This window comes from Mastacembelus armatus, chromosome 7 (genome assembly GCF_900324485.2).
Source record: "Mastacembelus armatus chromosome 7, fMasArm1.2, whole genome shotgun sequence".
In the NCBI taxonomy this organism is placed as follows: Eukaryota; Metazoa; Chordata; class Actinopteri; order Synbranchiformes; family Mastacembelidae; genus Mastacembelus; species Mastacembelus armatus.
Window position 1 is genome coordinate 18,511,418 of NC_046639.1, and position 22,353 is coordinate 18,533,770.

At 45.7% G+C, this 22,353-nt stretch overlaps 1 protein-coding gene across 2 annotated transcripts in view; it reads left to right on the forward strand.

Annotated features, from left to right (window-relative positions):
- The window catches only part of vps13d (vacuolar protein sorting 13 homolog D), a 45,342-nt gene that overhangs the window by 6,799 nt on the left and 16,190 nt on the right, over positions 1–22,353 (forward strand). Inside the window, exons 14-40 of one of the 2 annotated variants that reach the window (XM_026333219.2) lie at positions 145–275; positions 412–466; positions 716–895; positions 1,127–1,257; positions 1,338–1,470; positions 1,583–3,847; positions 3,948–4,099; positions 4,396–5,451; positions 5,751–5,841; positions 5,953–6,079; positions 6,167–6,347; positions 6,514–6,738; positions 8,486–8,639; positions 8,830–9,046; positions 9,256–9,427; positions 9,806–9,921; positions 10,172–10,396; positions 10,473–10,759; positions 10,878–11,011; positions 11,167–11,322; positions 11,539–11,725; positions 12,076–12,150; positions 12,241–12,441; positions 12,589–12,678; positions 18,873–19,013; positions 19,126–19,251; positions 21,929–22,031. In XM_026333219.2, the coding sequence (XP_026189004.1) occupies positions 145–275; positions 412–466; positions 716–895; positions 1,127–1,257; positions 1,338–1,470; positions 1,583–3,847; positions 3,948–4,099; positions 4,396–5,451; positions 5,751–5,841; positions 5,953–6,079; positions 6,167–6,347; positions 6,514–6,738; positions 8,486–8,639; positions 8,830–9,046; positions 9,256–9,427; positions 9,806–9,921; positions 10,172–10,396; positions 10,473–10,759; positions 10,878–11,011; positions 11,167–11,322; positions 11,539–11,725; positions 12,076–12,150; positions 12,241–12,441; positions 12,589–12,678; positions 18,873–19,013; positions 19,126–19,251; positions 21,929–22,031 (7,111 nt within the window). The remainder of the gene's footprint in view (positions 1–144; positions 276–411; positions 467–715; positions 896–1,126; positions 1,258–1,337; positions 1,471–1,582; positions 3,848–3,947; positions 4,100–4,395; positions 5,452–5,750; positions 5,842–5,952; positions 6,080–6,166; positions 6,348–6,513; positions 6,739–8,485; positions 8,640–8,829; positions 9,047–9,255; positions 9,428–9,805; positions 9,922–10,171; positions 10,397–10,472; positions 10,760–10,877; positions 11,012–11,166; positions 11,323–11,538; positions 11,726–12,075; positions 12,151–12,240; positions 12,442–12,588; positions 12,679–18,872; positions 19,014–19,125; positions 19,252–21,928; positions 22,032–22,353) is intronic. The other variant, XM_026333221.2, reaches the window with a different exon arrangement.

The following is a 22,353-nucleotide window of genomic DNA, read 5'->3' on the forward strand; positions in this document are numbered from 1 at the left end:
CCTTGGAGACGTGCAAACCACCGAGTTAAAGCCGTTGGTTACAGTACAGTACAGCGTGTGTGCGTGCATTTGCGTGCATGTGTGTGTGTGTGTGTGTTCGTTCCGCTGCCTGGACTACATTTACCTGTGGCCACTTTTGCACAGGTGTGAAGGTGATTGTGGAGTCTCTCCCTCGCTCAGAGTCCTCCCTGCTCTCTGTAAAGCTGGGAGGTTTGTTCCTCAGAGACTTGACCACTCTGGACACTATATTCCCCGTCCTGGTGTCTCCCAAAACGGTAAGCAGTAATGGACAGAGGTGGGCATGGGGTTGATTATGTGAAGGAAAGTTTGAAAAAGTCAATTGCAGCAAGGGGATGGTATTTATATTATTTTGGGATGTATGTCATATCATGCAATGTTTTTAACTTGTAGGACAAAGTTGTGTTTGCTGTTAATCAGACATCTGGCCAGTCCAGCGGTTTCTCTGGTAAGATTGTTTTTTTTTTCTTTTAAATATTGATTTAATAATATTTTCTCACTGTAAACAGTTTTAATACTTCAGTTTAATTCAGTTTGACCTTGTAACTACTGTGCACTAACCTGGTTTTACATGGGTCATTATGTAACTGAGCATAAAAATGTGATTTTTAGTGTGTGTGTGTGTGTGTGTGTGTGTGTGTGCATTTTATTATGTCCATATAGGTCTGGATTTTATGTTTTGCTTTTGTGTTGTCAGGATGCAGTGCAGAGTGTGTGACACCACCAGTGTTTGAGATGATTTACGAACGCAACCCAGCGAGGTGCAAGTTTGAGAGAAGACTAGAAGTGAACACCAGCCCACTGAACATCATCTACAACCCACAAGCTATCAAAAAAGTGACGGAGTTCTTCTATAAAGGAAGAGTTCACACCTCAGGTCAGCACACGAGTTTATTAGTCTTTTTGTTCAATTAGGAACACTTTTTTAATAAAAAGTTGTTTTTTCTTGAACTTTTCCCAGGTTTGTCAATGCTTTTGTTAAAAGTCAAACAACAGATTCAATGTATGGTGTCAGTGATAAAGAGAACTGATCAAGTAAGCCCCCAGAGAACAGTCCTTGGATTTCGATCACTGCATTTTAAACCGGCTGTATTTCTTTGATCCCCAGGTTTTGGCTATCAGTCAGAGCTGGAGCTGAGAGTGGCCGAGGCTGCCAGGAGGCAGTACAACAAGCTGAAGATGCAGACCAAGGCAGAGATCCGACAAACCATTGATCAGCTACTTGTGGGAGAGTTTATTGTAAGAGAGACCCACAGGATTAGGACATGAAATAGTTGTCACATGAATCATTTCTAAACACCAACTTGTTTGCCTTGTAGGAAAACAGTAAACGTTGGACCATGAAACTGGACATCTGCGCACCGCAGGTGATTTTCCCAGATGACTTCCAGTCAGGGGACCCGATGATGGTTGTTGTTGATTTAGGCAGGATTCTCCTCACAAACTCTCAAGGTAAAACAACCATTTTAACCCAAAAAATACAAAGCATTTCCCTAAAACTCTTTGTGGCTTTGCCAAATAAGGTTTTTAACTTGTATTCTACTGTTATTTCTTCTCTTTGAAGATGACACTAAGGCCAACTCTAAAGCTGCACAACCTGAAAGGGAAGACATGAGTGACGATGAGTACCAGACACCCCTTGCCACCCCACCAGAGTCTCCACCACCTGAACTGGACATGCCTTTGAAATCGCAGGTCAAAGGCCCTGAACTCCCCAGTCTCAGATCTCCTGAAAACACACAGGCCTATAGCAGAAAGCTGTATGAAAAATACACCTTGTCCTTTAAGGACCTGCAGATAATGGTTGGTCGCTATAAGGACAACTGGAAACATCTTCAAGAGAGTGAGGTTGGGCCCACTCATGTGGTTGAGAAGTTTAATGTGCTGCTGCAGCTTGAGCAGAGACTGCGATACACATCAGACCCCCAGCTCCCGGGAGCCGTGCTATCTGGAACCCTACCGGACCTCAAGGTCCATATCAATCTTGAGAAGATGACCGCCCTAAGGAGTTGTCTGGCTAGGCTGAACAGTTCGACTGTGGCTGAAGGGGACAAAAATCAAGAAAGAGGCCCTGATTTCAGGTCTCCTGACCCTCTTCCCCTCCGCCATGAAAAGATCTTTCAGAGGGACGACAGCTCCTGGAAGCTGCAGGGTTCAGCCAAGAACCTCACCCAGAGCGTGATGACTTTAGAGCAGCACACACGGGAAGTCCTGGTGGAATCCCGTCTACTGCTGGCTGAATTCAACATCAACTACATGCAGCTTGGTGTGGAGAGCGATGGCCGCTACATATCTGTTCTCAAGGTTTTTGGCACAAATGCTTATTTTGTTAAGAGGCCTTATGATGCTGAAGTCTCCCTGACTGTCCATGGACTTCTGCTGGTGGACACCTTGCAAACCTATGGCTCAGACTTTGATCTCCTGGTAGCTTCTCATAAGCATCTTAGTTTTGACATACCCACTGGAAGCCTCAGAGAAAGCCAGCCTTCATCCCCTGTATCATCCCTGGACGGCAGGTCTCCTGAGCATCAGGGCAATCATTCTGAGTCATCCTCAAGTATGCCCATGGACCAAATTTCCCCAAGTTCCTTTCTGAAAGACCAGGAGGCCCTAATTAAACTTGAGTACCAATTTGTGAGCTCAGACTGCCCCTCCATGAACCTGGACAGCTCCCTTCAGGTGACAAGCATGCAGGTCAATAACCTGGACATCATCCTCAACCCTGAAACCATGGTGGAGCTACTCAGGTTCCTCCAGAAGTCTTTTCCCAAAGAAGAAAGCACATGGACATCATCCGCACAGCAATATACAACACAGTCTGAAGAGGGGGGCACATATCAGGCCACCTATGATCAGAACAAAGAGTTGACTGTGGAGATCCACCGTCTTAACCTGCTTCTCCTTCGGACTGTGTCTACTGGCACTGTGCTGGCTGCTGAGAAGAAAGGGTTGAAGATTGCCACTGCCAGCATTACTGGCACCAAGGTCAATGTCTCCATGGGCAGCCGCCTGGACATCAATGGGTCACTCGGTTCCATGCAGTTGGTGGACCTGACGCAGGAGGGAGGCCGAAGCCAGTTTGTGGTCAGCATTGGCAATGTAGAGGATACCTCCTCAACCCTTGATGAATTGAATTTCCTTACTGACATAGGAGGGTCTCCCTCAGAAGCTTTGAATTTTCGCCTTTTGGAGAAAACTCAAGGGGAGTGTTCCCTTCAACTTAAAATGGCATCCTTGCACTATAACCACTCAGCCAAGTTCCTGAAGGAGCTGAGTCTTTCTGCCAATGAGGTCGAAGACAATTTCCGCTCCATGTTGAAAAGCGCTGCCTCCAAAGTGTCAACAGTTCTGGCCAACAAAACAGCAGAGTACAGCGGTATGGTCTCACTCTTCGAGACCCCCTCAAGGAGAAGTCGAACTCAAAGTCAGAGCTGGGCTTTTTCATTTGATGATGAGGAAGATGTTTCCATGGATGAACCTGAATCCACCTTAGACACATTCTTAGTGAAGCTGACCCTTGACATCAGCATAGAATCACCAGTTGTGTCTATTCCCCGTAAACATGGGCACCCTGAGCTACTGGTTGGTCACCTGGGGAGCATTAGAATCCAGAACTTTGTTACTGGCCAAGATTGCGAAGGAGAGATGTTACAGGTGTTGGTCAGGGATATTCGGCTGTATTCACTCAACATGGGCCATTTGGTTTTGAGGAGGCCGGCCAGAGAGGACACCACTGCGACTATGTCACCATCCCGCAATAGGAGCATCAGTCAGGACGGACCACAGTTCACACGCCATGACTTCTTTGAATCCCTCAGCCGGGGAAAAGGTGAGTTGTTTTCTGAATACTAGATTATATGAAGGTAATGATGCAAACATATGATTTATATGTAGTTTGTGACACGTGTTCACATATTTTTCTTTATCAGCCTTCCATATATTGAAAGACACCACTATACAGTTCACCTTGGAGAAAGTTCCTGTTGATGAAGACACCCAGTTTGCTCTCCTCACCACAGAGGAGCCCTGCAAAAGCACAGGGCTGCTAAGAATTGAGGGCAAATTTGTCAACCCCGTTCAGGTATTCGCTAAATCAATACTGTACATTCTCAAATATAAGCCAATAGACAAATAGTGACCACATCTGAAATCCTCGCAGTATTTATAATGAGGTCAGCTTGAACAAAGAAAGACCAGTCCTCAATAAGATAACAACAGAGTTAAAGACGAGGTTAGACATTTACAGTGATGATCACAGCTCCACCAGCCAGGATTCATCAGTCTGAGTGAAAATATTTGTGGGTGTGCAGTGCTATTTGTTTTGCTGTACTCATATCGGTTTATTAATTGTGTCCGTATTTGATTCTTTGGTGACAGGTGTTCCTGTGCAAACCTGTGTATGAGCAAGTCCTCCAGACGCTGGACAATTTATCCCTGATTGAGGAGCAACGTGTCACACCCAGCCAGCCGCCTACCCCACCACCACCAACTCCTTCCTCTACTAGACCTCACCGCTTCCCTGACCCCCAGGGAGGGTTGTTTGCCAGGGACCCTCCCCATGTCAGCTTCTCCCACACATCACTTTCCTCTCCTTTGCCTCTGCAGTCTCACAAACCTGCTCTTCATTCTCAATCATTCACTCAGCTAAAAGTCACCTTACACGTGGCGGAACTGCAGGTCCAGCTTAGTGCCGATCTTACCCAGGGCTCCCAGGGCCTAGTCAGACTGCGCTTTCAAGATCTAGAGGGAGATGTTACCAAAGACCACCCTCACTTACTGACCGTCCAGCTGGTTCTACGCTCACTGCTAATGGAGGACCTCCTCGAACAGAATCCCGAGTCCAAATACAAACATTTGATGGTATCTCGTGGAGCTCCCAAACCCTCCACTTTCAGTTCAAAGGAGTACCTTTCCCAAAGCTGCCCATCAGCATGCAATGCCCTGTACCCAGACATGCCTCGCTCCCTGCCGGCCCACATGGAGGAGGCCCAGAACGTCTTCCAGCTCTACCAGAGGCATCCCAGCACCCCTTCAGCTAGCAGTCGCAAATCCAAGAAGGACCCGGACTGTCCCAGCACTCCACCTCCCTCTCCGACCCAACATCGGCCCTCTCCTCAGCCATCTCCAAACTTTGATGACTCATTAGTTCACATCAATGTGTTGCTGGTGGACCAAAACCACCCGGAGTTTAAAACTCGCTATGGCGGCGTGGGGCGCAGCGTGGATGTTGACTTTAACTGCCTGGACGTTTTAATCACACTACACACCTGGGTGGTTATCCTGGACTTCTTTGGTATTGGATCCACAGCCAATAATCATGCAGTGAGAGTCCCCCCTCTGTCCCCTCAGCATCATGCAGGGCACTCTCTGTATGAGCCAGATATCAGCGAAGTGGAGACTACAGAAGCCATCAACACTAAAGTGGACCTGAAGGTTGGTCACTGCACCTGGTGCATCTGGTTAAAATGGCTGGAAAAAACATTATTAGCCACAGTAGCTGCATTACTTCAGTTATGGCTGTGTCAATTTGTTGGTTCATACAAATCTTTCTATAAATTGGGTGAAATTCAATTTTGTTGAGACATTTCTGGTCCCCACAGGCTCCAGCCAGTAGCCGCATGTCGACTGTTTTTAAACAAAACTGAAAACCTTGAGAGAAAACTTTGAAATCTTAATTTTGATGAAGAATCCCACGACTAAATTTTTAAATGTTTAAATGTTTTCACTTTTAGGTTCATTCTTTGTCTCTTGTACTGAACAAGACCTTCAATGAACTTGCCAGAGCTAGTGTGTCCAAATTATCTGCTCACCTGGAAATGTTGGGTGTGTATGCAAAACGTCAACCGCACCGTGCAAACACCTCCACACATCATCTTTTCCTGCATAGAGAGGTGACAGTAATTTGATGTTATCACATGATGTATCACATTTCAGATGGCGACCTGGCTTTACAGGGCAGCCTGGGAAGTTTGTCCCTGAGTGACCTGACCCCACATGGTGATCTCTACCGGGAGCGCTTCACCACACGAGGAGGGGAGGCCCTTATTTTCAACATCCATAAGTACATATCTTCCTGTTTTAGCTGACTGTTGCTCTGCATGGTGCTGAAGAAGGTTTTTAGCTCATCTTTGTGTGGTGTCCCCCTCAGGTACAGCCAGCCTGACCCTTACCTGGAGCGGGAATGTGACATCAAGGTCTCTTTGCAGATGGCCTCGGTGCAGTACGTCCACACCCAACGATTCCAAGCTGAGGTGGTGGCTTTCATCCAGCACTTTACCCAGCTACAGGATGTCCTCGGCAGGCAGAGGGCTGCACTGGAGGGCCAGGCTGTGAGTGCTGCTTGCAAAGGGCTTTTTCTCTTGATAGTCACGCAAGCAAAAAACTCCAGTTCATGTCTAAGCATTGCAGTATGAGTTTGATTCAAATAACACACATGGAAATCTTAAATCTCTCTAAGTCCTGTCCTCGTCCTCTCTGCTCTGCCTTTCCCTGCAGGTGCGGGATCATCCTCAGCGAGCATCCAGGGTTCTGTTGGACATTGAGGCTGGCGCCCCGGTGATTGTTATTCCTGAGAGCTCGCGGTCTCCACGGGTCATTGTAGCCAACCTCGGCCAGCTGAGAGTGCAGAACCGCTTCCTGCAAGCTGGGGCTCACGGGACTTTTTCCCTCCGAGACAAGGTAGAGAAACTCACCATGGCACATGCCTTTTTCCCTTCTCTGGTGAGTCCCGATGCCTGTTCATCCTACCACGTGCTGCTTCCTGACTGTTCCTTCTCATCCTCTTCCTTGGACTAACTCCCCTGTATTCATTTATGCATTTAATGGTGTTAACCAAATTTCTAGAATACAAGATTACTTCTTGTCACTTGGCTTTTGGAACTGCTAACATGACAGTCGGGCTCGCCCTCCTCCTCTGCACTGATGATTTCTCATCAACCTTGATTTTAATATCTTATGATCTCAATTGCACTGAATGAATACAGAACTTCTTGATTATTTACTGATGAATGTGTAGTTTCATCACTAAACCTAAAACTAAACTTTTATTTATGTCTGTCTTGATTCCCAATTACCAGTGTCGTGAACACTGTCGCTGTATAAACCGGTGGATTTGTTGACTAAACTGACGGAACCAGTGAATCCAAAGTGTAACTCCGTTCAATAATGATTCGTGTTCGGGTTCTTGTCCGATCACTGTCTCTCATTCTTTTCTTCGCTTCCTCCAACAAAACTCTTCTAGTTTCGTTTTGTTTTACAGTTAGCTATAAACGTGACATATGCCGTAAAGGAGGTCGCACTCTTCAGCTTGGCAGCAGGTGTGAGGACTGAGTGATCCGACCCGAACCCGAAAGTTACATAGTTCTGTCGTAGCTGATGTGAGGCCGCTCGGGCTGCGGCGGTAGGATCAATCCGATTAACAACTGTTCTACCACTGAAACAGTTTAGTTTAGAGACATTATCTTAAAGTCGAAAAACTACATTGTGTTGCTTTAATCCCTGAAGGGAAATTCTACTAGTGTAGTATCTCTGTAAATGTTTTGCACCTTGTGTTTTGTTTTTTTTTGTTTTTTTTTGTTAAGAACATTATACTGCATGCCAGTTCATACAAGGATCCGTCCCATTACAAGGTACAATGGCATGTGTTTGCTTTGATGTGCATACAGGTTGTGATTAGCAGTGTGTTCCCAGTCAAACACTGTCTGTCAGTAAATCAGCAGTTAACATACTGGTTTGGATTTTGCATTGTAAATATTGTCCATCCCTGGTTTGTAGCTTATCTGTTTGCAGTTGAGTTTGTGTTGGACTGAGGGTTCTGCTAAAACATGTGTTGCATGGGTTGTTTAAAACAAACACACCAACTTTCCAAGGTCTTTGATCACGTTCTGTAGTTTTACCCGTGATATGAGATCAGTCCTGTTGAGGGATTAAAAAGTCAGAGAATGAGACCAGTGATTGAATAAAGACTTCTTTGAATCAGAAGTACAATTTAGATTTGCACACATTTGTATATTTCCCTGCTGCAGGTCCTGTACTGTGTGTATACTGATCAGAGAACCTGAGGATAAGTTGGTGTATTGTTGTAGTATCATTTTAATTTAGATTTTACTGTCACTGTGTTTTCACACAGGACACTCTGTTTAAGCTGCAGTAGTGAAAAAGATGAACTCACTGCTGTGTTGAATTGTTTTTAAAGGCTGTAGGGAAAATGGCATGTTACCACTGAGTTATTATTGCTAAGGGGAATTCATGTTAAAAATGCTGTTCAGTGAAAAGCAAATAGCAAAACAAATGGAAACTGAATCATGAGGATTTCAGCACATAAATCCCCTTGGTAAATTATGTTGTGTTTATTTTGTATTTTGACCCTTTTAAGAACAAATCAGCTGTTGTGCGCACTTACTGATCATATTTCTAAGTACTGAATGCACAACTGTGTGTGTCTTCTCTTTCTTATCTCGTAAAAAAGGAGCGTTTCCAGACCGCAGCAGGAAGCAATGGTGAGCAGGAAAAGCCTAGAACGTCCACGTCCAGTTCCTCGTCCTCCATAGGGTTCACCCTTGGCAGGCCACAGACTCTGGACCCAGGGAGGGTCCCTGAGGAGGAGGGTTCCTGCAGTTTAGGTTAGTGCTGCTGCACTCTTCAGTACCGAGCTGCAGTGTTCACCTTGAAAGACTCCTTTAGCTTAAATAAACCCGAGGGGGAAAAAAATGCAGTCTCGAAAATCTGGAAGCTTTGTCGTCGCTTGTTACCCCCTGAACACTCTAATAAAATGTGACCAAGCTGGCACATGCTGTGTTTTTTTCTCTTTAGAGGACCATGTGTGCCTGTTGGACTGCATAGCCCTGGACCTGCAGGAGATGGATATCTTTGCTGCGGAGCGTTTGCCTTGCCAGCCTTGGGATGGTAGTGGTAAACCCCCCGAAACCTCAGACCTACTTTTTCCTTCTTACTTGATTCGACGCACTGGATGCAACCTGCTGAAGGACTGCTGCCGCCTCAAGCTTAAAGTGGAACGCAACCTGGACAAGTACGTCCTGCTTTTTATTGTCTCACTGAAGTCAAATTAAGAACTCAGCAGGGGAGAGGCTGATGGAGAGCCGCTGTTCAGAACCAAACTGGGCCTGGTTTATCTTTAGCAGTTTTTCTGTAAGAAAGCAGTGGGTGTGAACATACCCAGCATCAGTATAGGACCATACTTATATAATCCAGTCTCATGCATGTGTTTGTTGTTGTCAGGGAGCTGAGCCACAGAGTACCTGATATGTCCATCCATGGCAGCCTGTCCTCAGTGCACTGCTCTCTAGACCTGGAGCACTACCAGTTGATCAGGGGCCTCCTGGAGAACAACCTGGGAGAGTCTGTTGAAGAATTCCTGCGACCCTACAACCTGCAGGACCCCAGCACCTATGTTAGAGAACAGGCAGCCACACATATACTCTCTGCAGCTCTCTGCACACTGTTGGAACAAACACTGTTCCTGTCATGAAATCCACATGACCTGGGCCAACTATTGAATTCAGTATTCACCAAATTTTGATTGGGGACTTAAAATAATCACCTCTTACAGATACATCAGCTCTTAGCAAAGATTTGTTCAAATCCAGCTGCAGATAGGGGCCCACACCGAGTTTACATTATAATCATCAGTATATTTAACACATCATACCTCTCTGCTGCATCTAATGATTGTGTTTTTTTTTTGTTTTTTTGTTTTGTTTTTTTCATTTCAGTTTGTTCATTTCCCCATATGTTCTAGTTTGTGCACTGATGTTGTGTCTGTCTTTAGACGGTGTTGAGTGGAGATGTTTACACCACCCTGTCATTCCTGGTGGACATGATGGATGTCAGTCTGGAGCTCCTGGACAGCCCCAAAACCAGTGACCACAAATGCTCCTTAGCAAGGTGGACCTTTTCTATCATCTTATATTTCTATAAACAACTGATTTTACCAAATCTGTAAATATAAGTTACTGTATAAAGGTGACACAATAATTAAGAATAACCTTCAGTTTTGAACATCAGTTACAGTTTGAGCCTGAAAATCTGAAACTCAGTGATTCACTAGCCTCCCTGGTTGGATGTGTCTTACCTGTTTCATTAGGGAAGTTAAGAAGATGCCATTTCAATGAAATGCTTTTATTTCTTTGAAAAGGTTTGACTTCATGAAATCCAAGCTGCTCTTTGAGAATTTTTCCAATGGATCAAAGTCTATCAACCTGGTGTCTCACTCTCTGCTGGCACATGACACTCGGTACACGGGGCCCAATGAAAGCACCGCTGGAGCTGATGGGCCAAAGCACAATGTCTTTGACTGTGTCCTCCAGCCCTCCAAGACAGGCAGTAACCGGGCATCACTGCAGCTGGAGCTGCATTACAGGTATGACTGGGGAACGTTCAGGTAGTGTTAGCAAAGAGTTGGTTAATTTGTTAATTTGTTGTCCACCTTCCTGCAGATCCACCCGTGACTCCTCCTGCTTCACCGTGGTCCTCAACAACCTGAGGGTATTTCTCATCTTCGATTGGCTCCAGCTGGTGCGAGACTTCCTGCGGGTGCCGGTGGAGAAGGCATCAGGTGGCGCTGAGACTCGTCAGCGCTGGCCGAGTAACACCAGCACCGACTTGGGCACCGGCACCACTGGGGCCGTCATGCCGAAGACCGTCAAGAGTGGTGTTGTCACTAAGCGGTCCACGGTGCCGGTCACCCAGGACCGCTACCTGGAGGTCAAGGTCAACGTCACAGGTGAAAGATCAGGATTCTCTGGAGAACAAAACCAAACTAATTCGAATGAGGTTCATCGATCCCTGCATGTCAGAATGAGAGGTAGTTTGAAGTTGTCGCCTTGTTATTTTGTCTTTAGGCACAGAGTTCGTGGTTGTGGAGGACTCGTCCTGTCTGGATACCAATGCCATCATTCTTAAAGGCACCACTGTCCTCACCTACAAGCCCCGTCTGCTGGACAGACCCTTCTCTGGCAGCCTCGCGGGAATTGAGGTGACATCTCCCACTGTCACAGCAGTTCATGGTCAAACATTACGACTGAGAACACTAGTTTCTTCCACAGCTTTGTCAGTTTGTCAGGATTGCTAACTCAGTATCTGGATCATAATGCTATTAGCTTTGATTCAGGTGTAACGTGTCTCCATTAGGTGTTCTCCTGTCGGCTGGGCAGTGAGCAGGAGACTGCGCTGTCCATCATCGACCCAGTCAATGTGCAGGTGGAGCTGTGTGGGAGCCCCACGTACCAGAGTAGCTCAGGTCTACTGGACGCCTTCAACGTGGAGGACATCCCACCACTACTGGAGGTCAGGACTCACTCAGCAGTGACAAATCCAGCAGTTTGTGGCTCTTATTGCCTCCAGATGTTTGTGTTCTGCCTGTGTGAAGACTCCTTATTTAGCTTGAAGGGCAAACTTTTGTCTTCATCGTGGTGATTCAGACAACAGTTTTATTTCTTGCTTATTGTTTTGTTTTTTGACTTTGATGTGTAGATGCTAATTGTGTGTGTGATTCTCTGGCAGATTCAGTTACCCAGTCTAGACATCCGTTTATCCTACAACGACATTCAGCTGTTCTTGGCCATCGCCAAGTCCATACCCACTGCCAGCTCTCCAGTGCCGTCTGACTGCGACACCAGCGCTGTAGCAGCCCCCGCGGCCGCTTCTACACCCAAAGACATCTTCAGGCAGAAGACTGAGGCCCTCATTGGTATGGTGTTGTCATGGTGGCTCTTTTTTTTTTTTTTTTTTTTTTAAAGCAACAGCACACTAATGTTGAAGATATTCCCATTTTAATGTCTGTTTGCTGCATAGCTTCCACTTACATGTTTTCCCTTCAAAAATCAACAATACATCATTTCCCCAGACGTTCCCAAATGTTTGTGTTCAGCTGCAACTCTGTGAGCTGTTTTTAAGGATTTAATATTTAAATGTAATTTATATTCTGTGGACACAAACAGATCAGTACTAAGTTGTTGATATTATGTTTTGTGTAATGAAGTGTAAAGCTTGGTGAGACCGTTAAAAGCGATGACTTAAAAGCGATTTGTGTCTCCATAGATGGCCAGCTGACCCGCTTACAAGATCTTGGCTTCAGGAAAGAGGACTGCAAGAGAGCCCTGATTCACTGTAAAGGTGAGTGAGACCTCTAACACTGTTTCACACCTGCCAACCTTACGGTATGATGTATGGAAACCTATATGAAGAGAGAGTCCTGCCCCTCAGGCCAACTGGACCAGGCTGCCACATGGCTGCTGGAGAACGCTGAGAACATGGCGGGCCATCCCAGGACCAGGACTGACTCTGGCTCCAGCAGCCACTCGGCTCCTCTGTCTGGGGTGGAGGTGAAGGCTGAGAGTATCTGCATCTGTTTCATCGACGACTGCCTGGACTGTGACATACCGCTGGCTGAGCTCACCTTCTCCAGTAAGTGACAACAGCATTATCAAACCTGATGAATAATGGGGATTCTTTCCTCTGCCTCTGGCCCACTAGTTTAAACACACAGCAGGTGCCCAAAACAACCCTATAAACAGGTTGCACATCCAGCCTGTTGACTGTTTATCGTTGCAGGGCTTTATGTGCTGCAGCGCATTGGTTCTGTCCAGGAAGGCAACGCCAGCTTCACTCTGTCTGGAGACTACTACAACAGAGAGCTGTCAGGTGACATCTTACTAATTTCATGTTTAGATGGTACATTGCACACTTTCAATGAGGAAAACTGTATGTTGGTTCTAGTCAAACATCTACACAGAGACTTTCTTTTCTAGGTTGAGCTCGTGACTTTTAGGAGATGCACACTTGGTGCTATCCCCGGCTGCAGCCCCGAGCCCGCTTAGAACACTTTAATTTATATCTGGAGGTGGTTACATGGGTTCCAGGCACCGTCTCACTTTACACAACAGGGGAAAGTTGAAACATAGGTTAACTTCAGAGTTCATACAGAGTTCACATCCATACATTTACATGTCTTGGTGATTTGCACAGAAAACCTGGGTTTCCTCAACTATGACATGCCTGGTTACACCCTTTACATAAATCTGTCTGCAAAATGACAATTCTCATAACACAGTTAGCAATTTACAATGCCCTTATTCTAACATTTCCCTCCTGTTTGTCATTTTCACCATAGTATCAGAGTTTTCCATCTTCCTTGTAGGATTTTCTGGAAACTCGTCATTATGACTAAACAAGATTTGGAGAAGCAAGGCTCTGTGAGGGGTTGGGCGAAAACCTTCTGTAAAGGAAAAATTCCCAACCGGCCCCCAGGCTCCTGGGCGACCACCTCTGGTCCTCTATCAGAGCACAAACAGTTCACACATAATCAGTATTTACACAACCTGTAGCATGTCTGCAAGAGGATACTTGGTAGGTCCTGATCCGTAGTTTTTGTAGCTGTATGCCAAATTGGAAACCCCTTTGTTGGGAGCAAGTGGTATTTACAGTCTTGTAAATATTTACAGTCTGTGCTTGCATAACAGACAATACTTAGTGTCCCTAGACACAGAATCAGCCGATGGAGAGCCATAGCTGGGAGTAAGGATCAGATGGTCTCTTCAGCAGCCAAGGGTTTTGATACCGGCCGACTTCCACCTTACTCGGCTCCTAGTGGCTGTAGTATCTTGCAGTGGCTCTGATGAATCCACGTAGGTCTCTCCTGAATCTTCACTGCAGTGGGAGTGGTCAGGATCACTGTGTAGGGCCCCTCCCACTTAGGAGTGGACCAAGTCTTCCTCTTGATGACCTTTATCAGGACTTGGTCACCAGGCTTGACTCTCTGCACCTGTGGAGACAAAACATCTCTTGGCAGATTATTTGCACTCATGACTTCTCTAGTTTGCAACATCTTGCTCATCCATTCAGCTAGAGTAGTTTCTCCTTGAGGTTTTTCACACACATTTTCACAAATGGGAAGTGTAAAAGGTCTTCCATAAAGGATTTCAAATGGGGTCAGGCCTCTGTCTGTTGGCGTGACCCTCATATACATTTTCACCAGGGGGAGACATTCCACCCATGTCCTTCCCGTTTGCTCCATAGTTTTCCTCAGTCTCATCTTTATAGTGCCATTAGTTCTTTCTACCAGGCCTGCACTTTGGGGATGGTATGAACAGTGGTTTTTCAACTCAAAACCCAGATGTTTAGACATCTGCGTAACTACTTCATTTACAAAATGTGGACCATTATCACTGTAGACTCGCTGTGGGATTCCATGATCTGGAATAATGTTTTTGCACAGCGCTTTAGCCACTGTCAGTGCATCAGCACTTTTGCTGGGCACAATCTCAACCCACTTAGAGTATGCATCTATCAAAACAAGACAATACTTGTATGTCTGACATTGTGACAACTCTATGAAATCCATGTGAATAACTTGGAATGGATAGTCCGGATTGGGGAATCTCCCTCTCTTTGGTCTGAGATTTCCCTGTGGGTTATGCTTACAGCAAGTCAAACAGGATTTACAAAAATTTTTTGAGTAGTTATTAAAACCTGGTGCATGAAAATACTTTTCCACTGCATATACCATCCCTCCTGTTGACACATGGCAAGGCCCATGCGTCAAAATAGCTGCCGTATGATAGAGACTTCTAGGTAGGCAAAGTTTGTCTTTAATCTTAAAAAGGTCTTGCTCAATTATGGCTCCTTCTTTGAGCCAAAGTTGCTGTTCAGCCGGTGGAGCTCTTTTCTGCATGTCTGAAAGTACTTCATGATCTATAGGCTGTTTCACTCCTTCCATGAGGTAAAGGTTACATTTTCCAAACTGTCCCTGCGCCGCTGCTTTTGCTATAGCATCCGCTCTATTGTTTCCTTTGGATATTGGATTTAATTTCCTCGTATGTGCGGCACATATACAGACAGCGAGTCGTTTTGGTAACATGACAGCTTGTAATAACTCTTTTAAGAGTGGGGCATGTCTAACTGACTGTCCTCCAGCTGTCTTCATTCCTCTGCGAGCCCATTGTATTTCCTGCTTCATGGCCATCGGTGTTTCATAAATCAAGTCTAACAGCGGTTGTGTTACACTGAGCCTCTGGTGCTCTCACCAGGATCCCTGCATCAAGCATCTCTTGTACCACAGGCCTGATTCCCTGAAGCGCGTCTGGTTTAAGGGGATACTGCTTTATCCTAGGTCTATAATCAGATTTAGCCTTAATAATAACTTCTGGAGCTGTGGTCATTAGGCCTACATCAGTTTTGCTCCGAGACCAGAAACTGTCAGGCACCTCAGCCAAACACGGATCTAACTCCTCCAGAAGTAACACTCATTCTCGGTCATCCTCCCCCATGTGAGCACGGGGAGTGGCCGTTACAACCCAATTTAAGTTTTTGTAAAAACAGCTTCCCACACTATTACTAAACCAGCCCCCTTCATCCTCATGCCAATCACAAATACTCTCAGCTTTATTCAAAAACTGCTTTAACTCCTCCCAGTGCATGTCATTCGTCTTAGACACTGACAAGTGAGGATTAGGTGACCATCCCATCAAGAGGCGCTTAGCTTCTGGAGGAAGACTAACAGAGCATACTGTCTGTCCTTTCCTATCAGTATAAAGGGTCTTAAGCGTTATTCTCTGTGGCCCTAACTTCTCAAACTTCCGTACATAGTCAAAATCTGGACCTGGGGTGTGTTTATAATAGAGGGTGACATGCATCTGCTCTGGGGAGAGGCTTTCTGAGTGTGGTGGTTGAGGATCAGGCAGCAGGCGCAGGAGCTGCTCTCCTGTGCGTCCAGGGTCAGGCATGGGCAGATCTAGGGACCACCAGTAATGTGGCGCCCCTTGTTTCAGCACTACATAAGAGGGGATCTCCTCCCCCAGGCCTATGGCTGCCATCCCGTTTGTAGTAGGCACTAGAGATATTTTTAACTTACTCAACAGATCTCTGCCCAATAAATTCACAGGACAGTTAGGACACAAAACTGCCATTACCTTTTCCTGAAAGCCAGATGCCTCATCCTCAATCACAAAACTTTGGGAGAAACTGCAAGGGGTGACCTGTCCATTTGCTGACTTTACAAAAATATTTTTATCACCTTTTGTCACTCCAGGAATTCTATCCCTCAAAACTGTTCTGTCTGCTCCTGTGTCACACAAAAACTCTATTTTCACTCCATTAATTTTTAACATTCTAATGGGCATTACCTTATTCCCTTCTGCACTATAATAAGTTTCTACAATTTCTTCAAGGTCCAGCATTTCATCTACAGTGGGGCCTAGTCATGCTTGGGGGTTAAAGGGTCCCGGTCTCCTATACTCTTCTGATCGTCTGCCTTCATCTCTCCCTGAGCTCTGTTTCTGCTCATCACAATCACGGGCAAAGTGTCCTGGTCTACCGCAATTATAGTATACATCATCCTTCCATTTCCTATTTCCAGAACCTCTTCCTGAGCTCCCTCTACCTCTGCCTCTTCCTCTAAACCTCTCCTGTTGTACTGTAAAGGACCTCCTCCTCCCCTGTCACTCATGACATCCAGTAGTGCAAACACTGCAGCTTTTGATTGTTGTTCTGATTTATGTTTCTGTAAGTCTTGGGCATGCTGTGCATAATTCATTATTTGAGTCACTCCATCTGTGGGTGTATTAATATTTAGCTTTCGGATGTGGTGGGTGATGGACGGAAGAAACCCACTCAGCAAGGCCTGTTTCAGTTGTTGCTGATAGGGGGAAGCGACAGTGTCAGAGGGGTCCAAACCACTGTTTGTCTTAAACACTTCCTCTAGCCGTCCTCTATAGTCCTGCACATCCTCACCTTCTTTCTGTTTACATTGGGCAATAGCTTGGTAATCAGGAGGTTTAACAAATGCATTTTTTTACTCTATCTGTCAGTAATGCAACTTGGTTGTCTAAGACTGGGTCTCCGGGGGCCAAAACCTCCCCCGCCAGGAGTCTGCCCTGTATATCCTCCCCTCACTCCTCCATATCTGTGTCCTAAAGCTTTCCTGCACACTGAGTCAATCTCCTGCCCGTCCAAATTGTAAGTTTGTCTAAGTTGTTGCAGATTTTCAATCCATTGACGAACATTAACGAAGGGGTCCCCTAGCCCTTTTACTGCATCCTCCAGCTCCTTACCAGGAGAAGGGGCCTGTTGTCATTCCCTACTCCAAAATGAGGGTTAGGCACTTCTATGGCTGGAAAGATGCTGGCTGGGTCGATCAATGGTGGCCAGGGCGGCGGATCAGGACGGGGCCCCATCCTTGACCCATCGCCCTGGAGGTCCCTAAACGGGCTTAATTTTGACATGGCCTCTGCCAGTCCTTGGACCTCATCAATTAAAGGACCATACAGATTTCCTGATCTAGTGCGGCTAGGACTGATTAGAGCAGGTCCAGCCGTAGGAGGCGGGTTCGCAGCTGTCCTCGCTGCCCCCATCACAGGTGCGGCAGCCGCAGCAGCCGCTTCTTCTTGTTGAATTAACGCTTGTGGGCGCCCTACAAAATCAGCTGGGTCCTCTTGGAGGGCTGCTATGAGGGACTTTTATCTCTTCTCTTCTGCCTTCTCTTCTCAGCTTGCTCTTGCCACTTTACTGCCTCAATGAGCTGCAATTTAAATTTATCAATTTTCCTAGGTTCTACTATGGCCATTTCTGCTTTTAACTAAGTTACCAATTTATCGCATGCGCAGGTTTCCAATTTTCCAGGAAACTCATTCTTTTTCTTCCATTCTCCTAAATATCTCGCTGATCCAGGAGAATAAGTGTTCATAAATTTAGGATCCCCCATTAATTGGGGTTTACTGTTTCCCTTTCCCATAGTTGCAACTTTTGGCACAAGCAAACGATCAGTCACAACAGCGCGGGGATCGTCCACTGTATCAAGCTTCTACAGGTACTAATTACCTGCGGATACAGCCGTCCACCACACTCAACTTTTCAATTTTTACTTGTGCCCAACAAATAACACACAGTTTTAATAGGTAGTGACGCTGCTCTATTCAGCCGACAAAAGTCCGTCAACTACCATCAATCACACGTTCTCATTCACTCACACGTGTTTCAGTATCCCTGATACTTTCTTTTCGTCCCTGACGAATAGCGCTTTTACTTTTCAAGTGTCCCTGACACTACTATGTCCCTGACATAGGGTTCGTCCCTGACGAACTTACAGCTGCTTTCTAGTGTCCCTGACACTGCTATGTCCCAGACATAGAAGTCAACGCAGCTCACCTATTTCTGCAGATACGTCTCTTGTCCGGCTTCCGTCAAGCAGCAGAAGTGAAGAGGATCTTTCAGGCGAGTAGACACCGACCTCCCGTCGAATTCACGAGGGTGGATTTTCCTCGGTCCCCTATGGGACCGACTGTGCACAGTTTTCCAGCGTCCTCGTCCTCCTCTTCACCGTTGATGCTGTATTGGGAACCGGGCGGAAACACCAATAAATGTTGGTTCTAGTCAAACATCTACACAGAGACTTTCTTTTCTAGGTTGAGCTCGTGACTTTTAGGAGATGCACACTTGGTGCTATCCCCGGCTGCAGCCCCGAGCCCGCTTAGAACACTTTAATTTATATCTGGAGGTGGTTACATGGGTTCCAGGCACCGTCTCACTTTACACAACAGGGGAAAGTTGAAACATAGGTTAACTTCAGAGTTCATACAGAGTTCACATCCATACATTTACATGTCTTGGTGATTTGCACAGAAAACCTGGGTTTCCTCAACTATGACATGCCTGGTTACACCCTTTACATAAATCTGTCTGCAAAATGACAATTCTCATAACACAGTTAGCAATTTACAATGCCCTTATTCTAACACTGTACTGCAGCTATAGGGTGGTAGTGAGATAGTCTTTCTCCTGTGAATGTGCACAAGGTCCACCAGCCTTCTGTAACTTGGTGTGTTTGTGTGGGTGTGTACCAGGGTGGGAGCCCTTCATCGAGCCCTGGTCCTGCTTCCTGTCCTGGCAACAGCAAGCTGCCGGCCGTCTCCACCCCCCACGACTCAAGATGGGGATTCGAGCCAAGCAGAGGCTCGACGTCAACATCACTTCTGTGCTGCTGGGTGAGTTAAAGCTGGAATGGTGCTCTGACAATTACTCGTAGGCGCTCGGTGCACGTCCGGCTGGAAAGAGTTTTGGGTTTCGAGTGTGCATGTCTTTGTCTGACCTTTCCAGAACAATACGCCACCACCAAGAGCTCCTGGATAGCTGACTACTGTAACGAGGAGGAACAGAACCCCCAGGCATCACCCCCTCTTCCCTGGATGGGCTCTTCCGTGGATCCACCCAGCTTCAGTCAGAGTGAGTGTCAGCTACACACACCACCACAAATACATCACAGGGTAATGATGACTTTCACAGAACCTTTAAAACATGTTGTGAGTGGAGGAGCAGAATAAATCCGTAGAAGGGCAAGAGGACAGCGAGGTGACTGCTGCACATCACCAGCTTTCTCTTATGCTGGTGGATTTCAGATTTACTCGCTGTTGCTGCTAGTCCGAGCTAACTCGCTAACCTGGAAACAATCTGCATGACTAATCTATTATTTCCATCACAAAGACATTGCCGGTGACATAAATTAGGATTTGATGTATGAGCTATTTTATATTTGAGTCTTCTCATTACATCTAGTATTTTCACTGGGCTTGTTGATAGAAAGCAACAGTACCAGCAGTCACAGTCTGGTTAGTGTCTGGTTTTAGGGCTGTGGTTTCTTACTTTGGTTGTATGTTTGTTCTGGGACAAACTTGGTTGATGTGTTGCTCTGCTGCAGGAACCAGAAGATTTTAAACTCCTCTGCTCCAGACTTCCTAATGTTCTGTTTGGTTTAATGTAAGTTAAGAAATGACTTCTGACAAATTACCCAGAATGCCACTCATCAGCCAGGTTCTTCTGGTCCCTCAGCTGAAATGAAGAGAATGGACTTGTTGTGATATGCTTGTTGCTATGCTGAACACATGACCCGATTACCTACAGTTAAGCATGAAGTGCACTGTTCATAAAGTACGGATTTGCAGAGAAGTGCTGGTCGCTAACACAGATGAGGATGTGAATGAAGAACCTCTAACCCTCTTGTGTGTTCCCTCTGCATGTCTCGTGTGTGGTAACGCTCTCTCTCTGCTGTCAGGTGCTTCTCTTGCTCGCCTTAGAACTAGGAGCACAGCCAGCTTGACCTGCCTCGAGCAGCAGATTCACTCCAGAGGTACAGTTCAGAGTTCAGTCGCCCAGTCAGCCTCCTCCGCTCTCCGCCAGTCGCCACCAACAGTCCCCACAGCTGCTTCGCTCTCCTGCAGTGCTCTGGGGCAAAGTACGTCTGTAGTGCCATAAGTCAGAGCTGAGTGTCAAGCCTCAAATGTGTCTCCTGTCAGTAAAGTTCAGACTGACCATGAACCACAGCAGCCTCGGGTCGGCTCACAGTTTCTGCTGTTCTGCTGATCTGAAGCTCTAAAACAGTGAATTATTGTATATTTTTGCAAAAATTATCATTATTATCATAAAGTGCCGGGCTGCGAAAGCTTCAGGCATTTGAGATGTTTGGATTTTTGGACATCTCACAGTAACATCCTGGAGGTGTTGGACTGGTCTGAAGATTTATTCTGCAGCCTGACGATGAAAACATAAATATTAAGAGACGAGATGAAGTACAGTGAAGTGCTTTATAAACCTGTGTTCAAGTGTACTAAGGAGAACAGTTGGTCACAGCAAATATTAGTTTTTCTGTTTCCTGTAATAAGTAATAAATATTATTGGAAGTAAAGCCTCCCTCTCGTCCCGACACGGAGCAGGGATGGAAGGACTCTGGAAGCAGCAGGAACCTGTGTGCTGCTTCCGGCTGCAGATAAAACACAGCTGAATAATGACTCACATATTCAGCTGTGTTTCAGCTTTGAAGCAGTGAGGACTACAGTATTAAAATCACTTGTTAGGTGTTACTATCATTATCTCCTGTCTCGTCTTTCCTCCCCTTGCCTGGTTTCTTTGTGCTTGTGTTCTGCCTGAGCTGCACGACTTGTTCGTCACTTGTTTTCCACTGCATGGCCACCAACTGTGAACACTGCGACAATGCCCTCGACACTACGTACAAGTTGTGTGTGACTTTTGTAGACGTCATGTTGTGGGGTAGTTGTGCTGTTACACATCTGATTACACTTTGATTTTGAGTCTATGGTTTTTACCTGAATATAAAGTAAAAGGATTAGGCCGAGCTGGGGAACAAACCGGTCACTGAGGTGACGTTTGGCCAAACGATAATGTTCAGAGCTGCCGATGTTCGTTTAATAACAGCAGTCTGTACATTCAGTACGTGCTACAGTAAGTAAGTATGGAGCAGAATGCTGTAGAAAACAGCACTGTGTTCAATTTACATTCAGTGACCTCTAGTTTAATTGTTTGCAAATGTTCACTTATATTTGTGTGCTTGTAGTTTATAGTTGATTCCATATATGGATGTGTATACTGTATATCCATGTGTAGAACGTAAGAACAAGCCAATTATAACCACTCATACAGTTATAATTGCAAATGTACAAAAATGCAGACATTTCATGGTTAAAGTGTTTGCTTTTTTTTTTTTTAAAGGGGCACTGCAGTAAAATTTAGGCACATTAAAAAAAAACAAGGTGTCACTATGTCCTGATATTTTGTTCGTAGTAAGGTTCAGACTATATGCACCTAGAAGTTTTCTGACTTTTGATGTAGGCTGACTGTTTAGGTATCTGTTAGTGGTCTCCAGACCCACGCTGTAATAAATATCATGCTGCCATCAGGAACTGCAGAGGACACTGTACAGCAGTTGAAATTGACGGAGTACCCCTTTAAAGGAAAACATGACAAGGTCTTGGCTGCTTTTAGGTCTCACTGCCCAGGATGAAAGTGCATGAATGAACATACGCTGTTAAAGTTAGTGTTGATGAATAGTGTTAAAGACCAAAGGCACTCATCTTCTCTCTGATTCAGTTTCTGTTTCTGGTTCCGGCAGATGTCAAACTGTCCAAGAGGAGGCAGCCGTTCGTGCCCTATGCTCTGCGTAACCACACAGGGTGCACCATGTGGTTTGCCACTCTGACCACAACCCCCACAAGGTCAGTGTAACATAACCCTGTACATGTCCTGCCAACTGTAGAGAGAGCACATCTGGCAGGCATGACGGGATAAACAGACCCAAATGCAAGTATATGAGGATCCAAACAGGAAGCCAGCTGCATTTGGTAAGGCCCTGTGGCCCAGGTTCAAAAAAGTAAAAAAGACACCAGGATACCATAATATTATATATTAACATTGTATAGCAGAAATGAATCCTGGAAACAGGCACCTTAAGAACAACCCTCTACAGTTTTTCTCCTGTTTTTTATGACTTCCAGCTGTTGCTTTGGTGAAGATGTGTAAAGATAAATTCATGTCCAG